The sequence below is a fragment of the Micrasema longulum genome, unplaced genomic scaffold, assembly GCF_059751315.1.
Source record: "Micrasema longulum isolate JH-2025_06_02 unplaced genomic scaffold, ASM5975131v1 h1tg000443l, whole genome shotgun sequence".
NCBI lineage: Eukaryota > Metazoa > Arthropoda > Insecta > Trichoptera > Brachycentridae > Micrasema > Micrasema longulum.
In genome coordinates, this window is record NW_028277642.1 from 241137 (window position 1) to 254008 (window position 12872).

General features: G+C 32.7%; 1 protein-coding gene across 2 annotated transcripts in view; it reads right to left on the minus strand.

Moving 5' to 3' along the window:
- Positions 1-12872, minus strand: part of Opa1 (Opa1 mitochondrial dynamin like GTPase) — a 29629-nt gene that overhangs the window by 16518 nt on the left and 239 nt on the right. The window contains exons 2-9 of one of the 2 annotated variants that reach the window (XM_088226577.1): positions 12565-12811; positions 12122-12257; positions 9559-9657; positions 6959-7000; positions 6606-6683; positions 4421-4590; positions 2831-3033; positions 1262-1372 (exon numbers count right to left, since the gene is read on the minus strand). In XM_088226577.1, the coding sequence (XP_088082703.1) occupies positions 1262-1372; positions 2831-3033; positions 4421-4590; positions 6606-6683; positions 6959-7000; positions 9559-9657; positions 12122-12257; positions 12565-12811 (1086 nt within the window). The remainder of the gene's footprint in view (positions 1-1261; positions 1373-2830; positions 3034-4420; positions 4591-6605; positions 6684-6958; positions 7001-9558; positions 9658-12121; positions 12258-12564; positions 12812-12872) is intronic. The other variant, XM_088226578.1, reaches the window with a different exon arrangement.

Sequence of the window (12872 nt, forward strand, 5' to 3'; positions counted from 1 at the left end):
CTGATGTAGTGGAGGTGAATGATGCACCACGCTCTGGCAGGTCTGTCATCGAAAATGTCGATAAAATCATGGAAAATATCGAGATAGACCGTCATATTAGCAGTCATAGCATCGCCCAGGAGCTGAATATCGATCATAAAATCCACCAAAAGTTTTGAACCATCTGCAGAAGGCTGGATTTAAAAAAAAGCTCAATGTTTGGGTGCCACACGAGCTGACGCAAAAAAACCTCATGGACCGAATTTCCATCTTCAAATCGCTGCTAAATCGCAACAAAATCAACCCATTTCTGAAGCGGATGGTGAATGGTGATGAAAAGTAGGTCACTAACGACAATGTCAAGCGACAGAAATTGTGGTCGAAAGCTAACGAAGCGGCCCAGACCGTGATCAAGCCACGACTGACGGCCAGGAAGGTGTTGCTGTGTTTGTGATTAGCAGGGAATACTCTACTATGAGCTGCTCTTCTATGGCCAAACGCTAAATTCTGCCCTCTACTGTGAACTACTCGGCCGTTTGAAGCTGTGAATAGGAGAGGAATCGTGTTTCATCAACGCCAGGCCGAACACATCTTTGATGATGCGCCAGAAGCTCCGGGAGCTCGGATAGAAAGTACTTATGCATCCACCCTATAATCCGGATCTGGCACCGAGTGACTACCACCTGTTCCTGTCTATGGCCAATGCACTTGGGAGTACAAATTTGGCCCCAATAGAGGTCTGTGAAAATTGTTTGTCTGAGTTTTTTGGCAATAGGGATAAGGGCTTCTACAAAAGGGGCATTAGTTGGATTCTCGTTGGCAACAAGTTATCGAACAGAACAGCGCATATTTGACTTAAATCGGATGATTGTAACATTTTTTATAAAGCATTGAAATAAAGCGAAAAATACAAAATTACTTTTTCCCCAACCTATTATTGTAACGCATTGGGGCCTCTTTACGCATGTAGATGCTTATAGATCACCTACATGGTGTGTAGGCATTTAAAATGAGTTGTTACAATACACTGACATAATATTATGTATATAAGAATTAAATTTAAATAGTACTCCCTATATTTTTTAATCTTCCAAATTCCCAATTTAAAGAATAATATTCATTCTAAATAAGCAATTATATTATCATTGTAGCAATTGAAAATATGAATTCAGTTTCACATAAAAACAATAAATTGATATTTCCTTGATGATATTAATTTGGAATAACACAATCATCTCATTTAGTTGAGAGTTTGAAAAAAATGCCAATTAAATTGAATTACCTTCTTAATTCTGCAAGATCAGATTCCTTCGTCAGGTCGAATTCTCGAGAAGAATCTCTAAACTGCGCAATGTGATACGGTCCCTCAGATAAAGTCACTTTAACTGGTGCCCTATAAATAATAAAATTTGGTTGCTTAATTCATATTAATATTTCATGTAGAAATAAGATATCTTCAGGTGACAACTGTTGTCAAGAGGGGGTGATATTATGGATGGCCCGGCCACACACAGCGGATGCCTCCGAGAGCCATAACCATGCTTGCCTTCTTTACAAGGCATCAAGTTCTCTAGTTTTGGATGTCCACTGCTGTCAATTAGTCTATGAACTGTGGGACACAGACCATACTGGTGGAAAGATGCACAAGCGTTGACATATGGTGCAACTAGGGAGTGGACACGGAAATGATGATGGAAATGTGGAATTTCAATTTGTTGATCCATTTCCACATGTAACTGTTGTACATAATTAACTAAGGCCGTTAATAAAAATAATAATGATTTATTAGCGACATAACAAATCCATGATCTACTTTTTTTTGGTAGTAGATTTCTCTGTATTATGTGTTATCTGCCTAACTAGGTACAATCTGTTTTAAGGCAGATGTTAAGACCTTTTATGAGCAGATTTCTGGAGATATTTTATTTTTCTATATGCCTACTAGTGTATTCTGATTAAGTCTTATCGCGTAAGCACATGGATATTTTTTATATGACAAAATAATTAATAACATTTTCTTTTACTTAGTTTTGAAGCTTTAAAGGTGTACTTTTGCCTAATCATTATTTTTAGACTGTTGTGTCATGAATAAGAAACAATGTGTATTGTGTTAGTAACATTATAAGAGTAGGTAAAATAGGACGCTTCAAGAAAAATATATTTGGGTATGACTTTATTTCTTTAAACAATGCAATTCGTAAGTAAAGCTCTTAATTTTTTAGATTTGCTGCGTAGTAATATTTCTTATAAAGGAAATAGAACTTACGTCATGTTTTGGAATTATGCCGTTTGTTTTAGGCGGCTTTAATTTTAACTGGCGCGTCTTGGCGCCGGCCATTTGCTTTATAATAAAACTAATTGTTCTCCTATTAAAAGGGGAACGTATTGAAATTAGAGTCAGAATAAAGAGACAGCAAAACAGTTAGTTAGACCAGCAGAGAGGTTAATTGCGCTGTTTCCCCGCAGGGGTAGGCGGAGAGGATAGAACACCGCATTACTCTGTCTGTGCATACAGACCTCACTTCCTCTACTATCATGCGGCTTATCTTCGCAGTCGACATCTACACCCTGGTTGTTACTGTTGTATTTTTAAATTTGTGAAAGAAATAAAAGAAAGTTTAATCAAAAGTGTTTTTCTACATTTCGATTAACAAGACTGCCAAGTTCCAGTACCATTAACACATGTTTATATGCAGTGCAAAATAATAACAAAACATGACTAGCTGCTAGTGAATTTTTTATATAATTTAAGTGATCCATATTATTATTCATGAATGTGTTTTACAAATTTGTAAAAGCAAATAAATTAATAAAAACCTAAGCTTCTTATTTAATTTATTTAGTGTATTACCTGGTCATCATCTCTCCAGCTCCCCTCGGGAAAATTCGTGCTTGAGCAACCATCTCCAATACGCTGGTTTTGCCGGCACTCTGATCTCCGACAACCACTACCCGCGGTAAGTGGTCACTTCCTACCCAAGCCCCGCCACTGCCCCCTCCATTGTAACCCGATAACTCATCCAATACTTCAGAGTACATATCGATTAACGATTTCTGAAAACATCAAGATTATTCAGACCTTATGACTTTGAAAGTATTCAAATGTCATAGGTAACTCAGCCTAAGTTGAGGCCGTCACAGTACACACACAGATGTATAGCATATATACAGAGTGTTACTTCTCTGTCCTGATAATATTATATTCTAAAATAAATATAAAACAACTTTAACAAACCACTCTTTTTTTTCTACTTTCTCTAGAGCTTTTATTATAATGAATAACCAAAAAGTTAATGTTTCAAATATAAAAAAAATACATTTGATTTGAATACTATTTAAATATTAATAAATGTTATTTTATGTCCAACTTCTGGTATAGTGGTTTGCGCGTTTGACTACCATGCATGACATAAATAAGAACTATTTATTGAAAGTGACTTTTCAGTGTTTTTATTGGCAATGTTTCGTGTTAGTATAGAAATATTTTTTATGTATTCTTTCTGAGTTTCTTATATATGTGAAAAATATTATTAAAGCAACAGTGGTTACTAAGACCCGGACGGTTTATAGCAATGCGGTTTTTCCAGTGCTGCGTCGTAGTAAATATATTAGACATTTTATATTAGTGTCAATTATTCATAAATTTTAATGAATAATTGATACTATTATAAAAATATATTAAAATTATGTTAAACGGATAGTACGAAGCAACATCCAATTGTTGATTCTCTTGAATATTTCATTGTACCTACTGATTAGCTTTTTAATCATTTTAGTAGCTAAATTATACATTACAATGTTGTATTATTTTTTGTCTACAAACATTTGGACAAATTCAAAATATTGTAATAGATTAATATTAATTTTATTTAAAGTTAGAGATGAAATTGAAAATTATATATTAATAAATAAAGTTATTATTTCATTATGATGGAATTCCATAAAAAATTGTCAATAAATAACTTTTTTTTAAAGATAAGAATGAAATATTAGTATTCTCATAATTTACCAAAATATTTCGACTGGCCATTTTTAACTAGAGTGGGGTTTGAACCTCGGAACTCTGATCTGTGAGTCCGCAACACTAGCCACGGGACCACAACCCAAAATATTGGATATATAATTAAAATAATAAATCAGAATTGTCTTAACTAAGTTTTAGAATACAGTGCAAAATAATCTTACTAGGGGTGAGTAAAAATTTTACAAAAACGTTGTGTAACCTAACTAGTGCGTCCAACCATAGAGTGATTTGATTGTTTACAGCAATAAAAACTATTTATTAAATATACACCACTTCGATGTTTGTTGATTGGATGCACAAACATAATAACAGCCTATTTGGGATTCCACTGTTATTCTAAAATATAAATATTTGTGATATTAAAATAAATAAATAAACAACTAATAAATATTTGTACGAATATCATAAGAAACAAACCTTAGTTTTTTTCAGAGAAGATAGATCTCTGCCTCCGCGGAGTAAAATGTTTTGTTTTCTCAATTCCCGGTTTTCTTTTTCCAATTTATCAAATTCTCTCTGGTATCTAGCTTGCAATTCCATTAGTTCTTCTTGTAGGGAAATGACCCGATTTTCTGCTGAAGATGAACCTATAAAAATAAAAAAGATTATTTTGAAGAATATAGGAAGAAGATAAAGATAACCAAAGGGTGTGCGTTGCATTTATATATATTATTATATTTAGCATCACAGAAACCCAAGAGACTCAATTATAGTGGTGTATTACAACACAAAGGGGAACTAAATATATATATTTTTTATTATTATAATTTGCGTGTCACATTTTTTATTTTTGTTTTCTCTAAAACAGCTTATTTCACAATCCACCTAAATTGGAGATATTTTTCAATTTTTATAATTTTAAATTTGATAAATTTTTATCTCAAACTTTATTATCCTTATTTGAATTATGCCTTTTTAGAGTAATTCAACAAAATTAAGTAAATTTTATTGTTTTTTTTTTAAATAGTAAACTCTCCTATCGTTAACACATTGATAATATTGTAAACAAATCTCTCAAACTTCTCGGTTTTATCAATAGAGTGACGGCGGACTTCAAAAATATTAATACCATCAAAACTCTTTATTCCTCACTAGTTCGACCCCATCTAGAATACGCTTCTCCTATTTGGTCTCCATTCTACAGGACTCATATTGACCATATCGAGTCTGTCCAACACCGTTTTCTAAGAAAAGTGGCATGGTTGCTAGTATTACAAGGGGGTAATTATTCTTATTTTGAAATAGAGCAATCTCTTAATCTGTCTTCATTGGAGAGACGTAGAACTGAGATGGACCTTATATGCATTTTCAAAATACTTAATGCTTTAAGTGATGTCCCATCTCTGTTGCAATCAATTTCTTTTCATGTTCCCAACCGTGTCACCAGAAGTCAAAATCTGCTATTTATAAAATCTTCTAAGAGCAACTTTGGTTTTTATGCCCCAATGTTCAGAATGTGTAGATTAGTCTAAACATCACACGACTTGGAATTTTTTGAGATAGATCTTCCGGCTTTTCGTAGATCTCTTCGCGACTAAACAGTGTGGGATGAAGTTGGATTGGCATGGTTTAGCTCAAAGTTTTCGGTCTTTCGTTCTTTTGAATATATTGTATACTATTATTGTTTTGCCCTTGTTTGTCTTTGCTAAATAGTTTTATGTTATTTTTGTTCAGTTTCTTGCATTTATGTTTCTTCATGTAACTGTTGTAATTGGCTTAGGCCGTATGTATATAATAAATAAATAAATAAAACAATGCTTATTCCACAAAATTCAATGATTGTCAATTGTACCTCGTTGCTTTATGTTATTATTATAATAAAACTTCTTTTTTTTCATTTGTATGGTAATAGAAGGCCTTCTACGTGGGCACATTGAGTTTATTAGTATTAATTTCCTAATATATACAGTACTCCTTAGAAATCCGCCGCTTGTCTAACCAAAAATGACGATAAACTGCTATTTTTATTATTGTGTGCCAAATTCAGTAGTAAAATTTTTCACATATTTATATAATATACTATGAATCTAATTTCATATTAATTATATTACATATTTTTAAGTAAATTGATACTGTAAGTGACATTGTAAATTGCAAACTGTTGTCAATTTGAATAAATAAATAAAATTACACATACAATTTCGGCAGTGATATAGCAAGACTATTTCTGCTGCTGATACAATTTTATAGAAGAGCAAAAACAATGTTTTGAAATCGGTTAGACAAGGTATTATGAAAGATAATTTTAAGCTTCTTATTTGAAAAGTTGCATAAATAACATCTAAACACGACCTCTTTATTATTTTTCTTAATCATACTGAAGTTTTATTGTTATTTGTCATTTTGACCAGATACATATTTTTGCACAAAATTGTGTCAATATCAAATATAACCTTTTACCATATCACTACCGATTTGATCACTGAGATGGTATCAGAAATTAAAACTGTATAAGAATCCATTATTGTAGTTATCGTGCCACAAGGGGCATACAGAGGTGGTACTGTTTAGCCAGAAAGTATAGGTGGGTTGTGTATAATACTCCTATATTGCAGGAGTAATATTTAAAGAAACAAAGTAGGTATTAAATATTTTCACAAACCTTGAGTCTTGGGAGGACTGTCTCTGACATTTTCTTTGGCATAAGCAGTATTCATATTTACAATCTCGTCTTTGGTTTCTATAAAAGATGTAAAACACAATATTAATGGGAAATTTGGTAACATAAACAAGGAAAACCAAATTATAAACAAGATGATTTAACTTTAATCAAAACTATTTATTATCAAACAATCAATAAATACACAAATATTAAATTAAATCAATACTTGACAACCAAGCTCAATACAAAATATAACAATAATTCCAAGCAAAACAAATTAATCTACTATGAAAAAAGCGCTAGCATAAAGATTACATTTTATGGATGATTATAATTTAATTGAAATAATTTACCTGACGATATTTTCTTAATATAGTCAATCCCATCGTTGACACCTATTGAAAAAAAGGACACATCATACAGAATGAAATTAACAAGTAATTATTAAATCAAATAAATAAATACTGAGTGTAAATGGGATTATTTATATTTAATTCATTGAAATCATTCCATAAAAGGCATTCCTTAATATTATGTTCAATTATTTTAGCACAGGCCACAAAAAAACATAATATCAATAATAAAATGCTCTTCCACCAACTAAATCTAAATTGGTTCAGATGCAAAGAAAATATTTTTAATAATAAAATCATTTATGGATGATTCTGCATGAGTTATTAGTTGTTGAAGAGGATGGAAAACATATGTTATGGCAAAGAATATTGAGAGAACCATTGCAGCATTCGAGAGGAGGATCCTCAGAGTTTTTGTCTATGGCCTCGTGAAAGAAAGGAACTGTCGGCATCGTCACTACAATAGGGAGCTATATGAGCTATATCTACGGAGCGCCCGATGTGATCAGCTCCATCAAGGTGGGGCGCTTGAGGTGGGCTAGCCATATAATTACAATGGACGACAACAACCCCATAAAACGCCTAACTCTTTCTGTGCCACAAGGACGATGACAATCAGAAAGGCCCAAAATATGATGGATGGACTGCATCATTGCAGATATGACAACATTGAAGTGGAAAATGGATAGAAGGCGCAGCAGACCGACACAAGAGTGGAGGAGACTCCTGAATACAGCTAAGGCCCACCCAGGGCTGTCAAACCTATGATGATGATGATGATGATGATTATGAAGGTGATGGGAGCAGAGAGTAATAAATTAGGTCGGGATGTTAACAAGAGGAAAACCAAGCTCATGATTGTCGGCTCCAATAACCAGTGAACAATAAACGGTCTCCTTCCCAATATAGAGATAGTGCATGAATTTGTTTATCTTGGCTCAACTATTGCAAACACCGGTGTATCAAATGTAGAAATTCGGCGGGGAATAGGGATGCTAAAATCAGCCATGACAAGTATTACGAAAATATAGCGGAGTCAAGGCATATCTAAGTCGGTAAAAATTAAATTGGTGTAAGCTCCATTATCCATTTATCTTTATGGAGTCGAGACTTAGACAATCAAGTCAATGGATCAAAAGAAAATACGCTTTTAAAATGTAGTGTTGGAGAAGAATGCTAAGGATACCATGGACGGAAAGAAAAATGAATTTGTCCACACTCTAAGAACTACAAACAAACACAAGTTTATTGGCTTTATGTCTACAAAGAATTCTATGTTTCTTTAAACATATCTCGGGATGAGAATGTATGAACCCCGAGAAGACTGTCATACTTGGCAGGGTGCCTGGAGGCAGTCAGTTATGACGAACCCGACTGCAGAAGAAAATTAGTAAATAATTTTACTACTACAAATCTTGTTATGAAGGGAAAAAACAGGGTCCCTCAGCAATTGTCGTGGAATAAATTGGTATTCTCAATATAAAGGGCATTTTTTTCTCAATATGGTTACACTGTAAAAGCTAAAGGTCAATTGGGAAGCTGAGAGCTGTTTTGTGCTCAGTATTGTTTAGCATTTCATCATGAAAAGACCACCCGAGCAGCGTTTACAAATTGTGGAAATTGATTTCCAAAATCAGTGTTCAGTTGATCCACTGTTTTACATGGTGAGCAACCAATAGTCCTTAATGACTACCTACCACAGTAAAGCAGTGGTGTCTAAATATTATGGGCGCGCGGATGCTTGATGCCGTAATCACCTTTTAAATATAAATATTCTATTCTTGAACACAACAATTTTCACCAAAATATTTTTTAATTTTTTGGTATTTTGTGTATAATTTATTTTATTCATTCAAAATTACACTTGTTAACATATTTATGAACTTATTAAGGCTTTTTAGGCTGTGCCCGTGTCAAGCCATAATAACTAACATAGTAAAATATATTTAATTTTAATAACAAGTGATGCAATAGAATAACAATCCATTACATCTAATCAGTTTATTTATCATTATTTGTTAATGCCATATTGAATGTATATAAATAAAAAAAACTAAATTAACATAATATTTTTTTAAAATAAGTATTTAGAAACCCTATTTTTTCTCCTTTCCTCTTCGGGTACATTAACTTAGGGGTATTACGAACACCCTCACCAGATCTGTCATTTTTTATACTCCTGATTGGATACGCTAATAAAATAAGAAAACTTTTTTGCTGAGAAGTAAAAAGGGGAAAAGCATAATGTGAGTTCCGGAATGGTTGGGTTAAAAATGATAGATACAAACTAGAAATAATTACAATATCTTCCAGTGCAAAAAGAAAAATCTAACTATTGCAATAATAGTGTTTTTAAGAATATAAAATACATTTATTTGCAATATCCATGCATATGCTTTTATAATTGAATTGTGAATAAGATACAGAAAACATTTTTTTTTAAATTCATGCAATAGCAAAATTAACTTTCTAAATCCATAAAGTAAAAAGGTTTTTTTTATCTAAAATTTTGATAAAATTGCAGAATTTAAAAAAAAGATGAATTATTTATGTTTTATGCAGTCAACTTATAAAAAATCATGTATGAAAAATAGACTTACGATTGGCATTTGCAGCTTCAAGGGCATTTTCCCACCTATCTCCGAACCATTGCTTCATTTCAGTGTATTTAGCCTCAGTCAACATTTTCAATCTGGGATCTACATTACAAAGCATAACTAATTGTATACCAAGAAAACTATGATGAATATTATTATTAGTGGGTGTATTGGTTTAGTGTCTTAAGAAAATGTGTGTATAAAATATGTAGTTCCATCTGAAGCGTTATTTTATCTGTTGCATTTTATGTATACAGAGAATATTTTTTATCACCAGAATTCAAAAATACTTGATTTGTTCAGTAAGACACTTGCTTACTTGTTAGTTTGTTTAATTACAATGTTATGAGTTTAGGAGAGGGTAAATTAAATTTTATACATAAGGTTAGTAAAAGGATACTATAGCCAATTATGTGGTAAATTTACTGCGGGTATTGAGTATGTATTAAACATATATTACCATGAGTATATAATAGCAGTATGTATTATTAATATTGATGGAAATTCTAATTAGATTTTTTCAGCATTATGGTTGAGTTTTGTCTACCATGCATGAGGTCTTGGGTTCGATTTCCGAACAAGAATATAAAAAAATATCTTAAAAGGTATTTTACACTGCATTCTTTCTTAGTCCCTGGACTGGCATACTGAACACAGACTAAACACCTTGTCTTTATGTATAAAAAATCATATGTTTATATATACAATTGGTGTACCAATGCAGTACTCTATGCACCATCAGGTGATGAGATATAGGAATGACGATGATAAATAAGATAGTAAATTCTGTAAATTATTATATTGTAGCAACGTTTGAAATAATGATAGTGTGTATGCGTTTTGATAACATGGGTATATACCCAGTAAGCGTAAATATACTATTACATTTAATTTTATGAGATGAAATTGCGATTTTTAACATTCTAAATCACTAAATCATATAAATGGTCCGGTTTGAGAAGAAAATGGCTATTTTACTGTGTGACAAATATGATAATATTAACTTAAGGAAACTGTTTATGAGATAACTATAAGCACAAACATGTTTCAAAAACTTATTTATGTACCACTTTTTTGCAAAAAAACCCTTAAAAAATATGTCAAAGTTTATTCCCATTGGAATGTACATATAAATTGATCAGGTAATTTTTAATAAATAATATTTGATTGCGGTTACCAATATTTTTCTAGCTAACCAATACAATAAAAATTTTATCACTGTATTTACACACATAACAAGCAATACACGAATCAGATGCTGCCAATATTGACAAAACTGCATGTTGTCAATATTGGTTAAATGTTAAATTTACTTCATTACTACTACTACCATTACCCGTAGGGGTAGGCAGATGGGTTGGACAGCCACACATATCTATACACACATTCCTAGCTCCTTCCACATTCATACATGCCCTTCAGTTGTGTCTGATTTTGACATGATTTAACGCGCCACGTCTTTCTTAGTCGTCCATGTCCTACCTTAGCATTCATCCTCGCCATATATATCTATTTTACCCTTAGAGTAATAATACGCCTTTGGCTAATAGTCTCCTACTTGTACAAAAACCATTGTATGATTATTAACCACGAAGTTAGCTACAGCATACTGCGACACAAGCCGTAGGTACTCAGGTCAAGAATTGCAAGAGCAAACGGAAACTGTCAGTTAGACGTTTGATTTTAAAGTAAAAACAAAAATTTGCAACACTTGAAATAGAACTAAAGGGCTTCTCTAGCAGATTATTACTCAGAGGTTTTACCATCCCTTCATCATCGATTTGTTTTACATAAACCAAACCATCTTAGTGACCCTTTCTTAATCTTATCAATTATACCTATCTCAGATTAGCACTCTCGCCTGGTTTCATCATTCGTAACCCTGTCATACATCAATTTACCACACATTCCTCTAAGCGACCGCATTCATCCTGCCTTCATCCTTCCGGTGCCAGTTCCATGTTTCATTTCCATACATGAGTGTCGGGACTAAAATCCTGCTGTGCACTGCCAGTCTAGCTTAGATTGACATATTTATATTATCAAGTACTGTGCTTAGTGCGCCATTCATTTTGTTGACCGCATTCACTCTCCTTTCAACATCTTTTTCTACTCTTCCATCTCTTGAACACATGCTACCCAGATACACAAATTCTTCTACTTGTTCAAGACACTCATCGTTTATATTTATTATGCACTCAGTAACCTCACCTCCCCTTTCAAATACCATAACATTTAGCTTACTTTTGTTCATCGCCAATTCACTCTTAAAGCATACATTGAGACTATTTGTTGCAAATCATCCTTGCTGCTTACTAATAAAACTGCATCAATTTTAGCTCCAATACCCATACATTAAATCTCTTTCATACAGTTATCCATGTATAGATTAAACATGCTTTATGCTTCGAAACATAAACACCGTGCCATTATTAATATTCATAGCTTATCGTACAAACTTACAAACAAAACTTGTACTAAAAGAATTCTAAGATTATAAATTTGGAGGAGATAAATAGAATTTTAAAAAGGATATGCGGGTTGACACATTTAAAAGTAAATTTACCAATATGTATGTTTTCCGAGACATTATCTTTAATTGATATCAAAGAACCGGTGAATTTGTTCCATTGATCTGCATCAGGAATGACATCGTTTATCCAACCCATGTCAGGCAGCCCATCACGCCACTCGGCGTATTTCTGTAAGGAAAAAAATAAATTCTTTAATAAACTTGTCTCCAAATTGACTGATTACGAAATTCACGCATGGAAAGGTTGAGAAACGCGCAAAACCAGATTATATGACAAATAAATTAAATCTTAACAAATTTATCAATAAAAAAAATGTGGTATAATATAATTTAAACAGCTGTTGTTTAACTCAAAGATGGAAAATAAACAAAACATTGATTGTTGTGCTTGCCTTAAATCGACTGACGATGAAATTTAATGTATAATATGAATAATGGATTGGTTTCTCAGACAGATAATTCTATAAAACACTCACCTTATTAAGTGTCACTCCGCCACCCACTGCACCGCCGAGTACGATGTATCTAATCTTCAAAGCACCACGCAGTACCCTGGCAATTATCATTCCGTAATTCCTCACATACAAATCTCTATTTGGTGAATGTGTCTTCAACAGTGGCTTAGATCTATCCAAACTTCTGAAAGCCCAAATACTCAACTGTCTACATCGAGGATTTGGGACGATAGCTCTTTGTGTGTTTTTGTATGTGACGGAAACGAATCTGAAACGAAAAGACAGTCAGAATTATATAATGTTACACATTTCTTACATACATAATACTG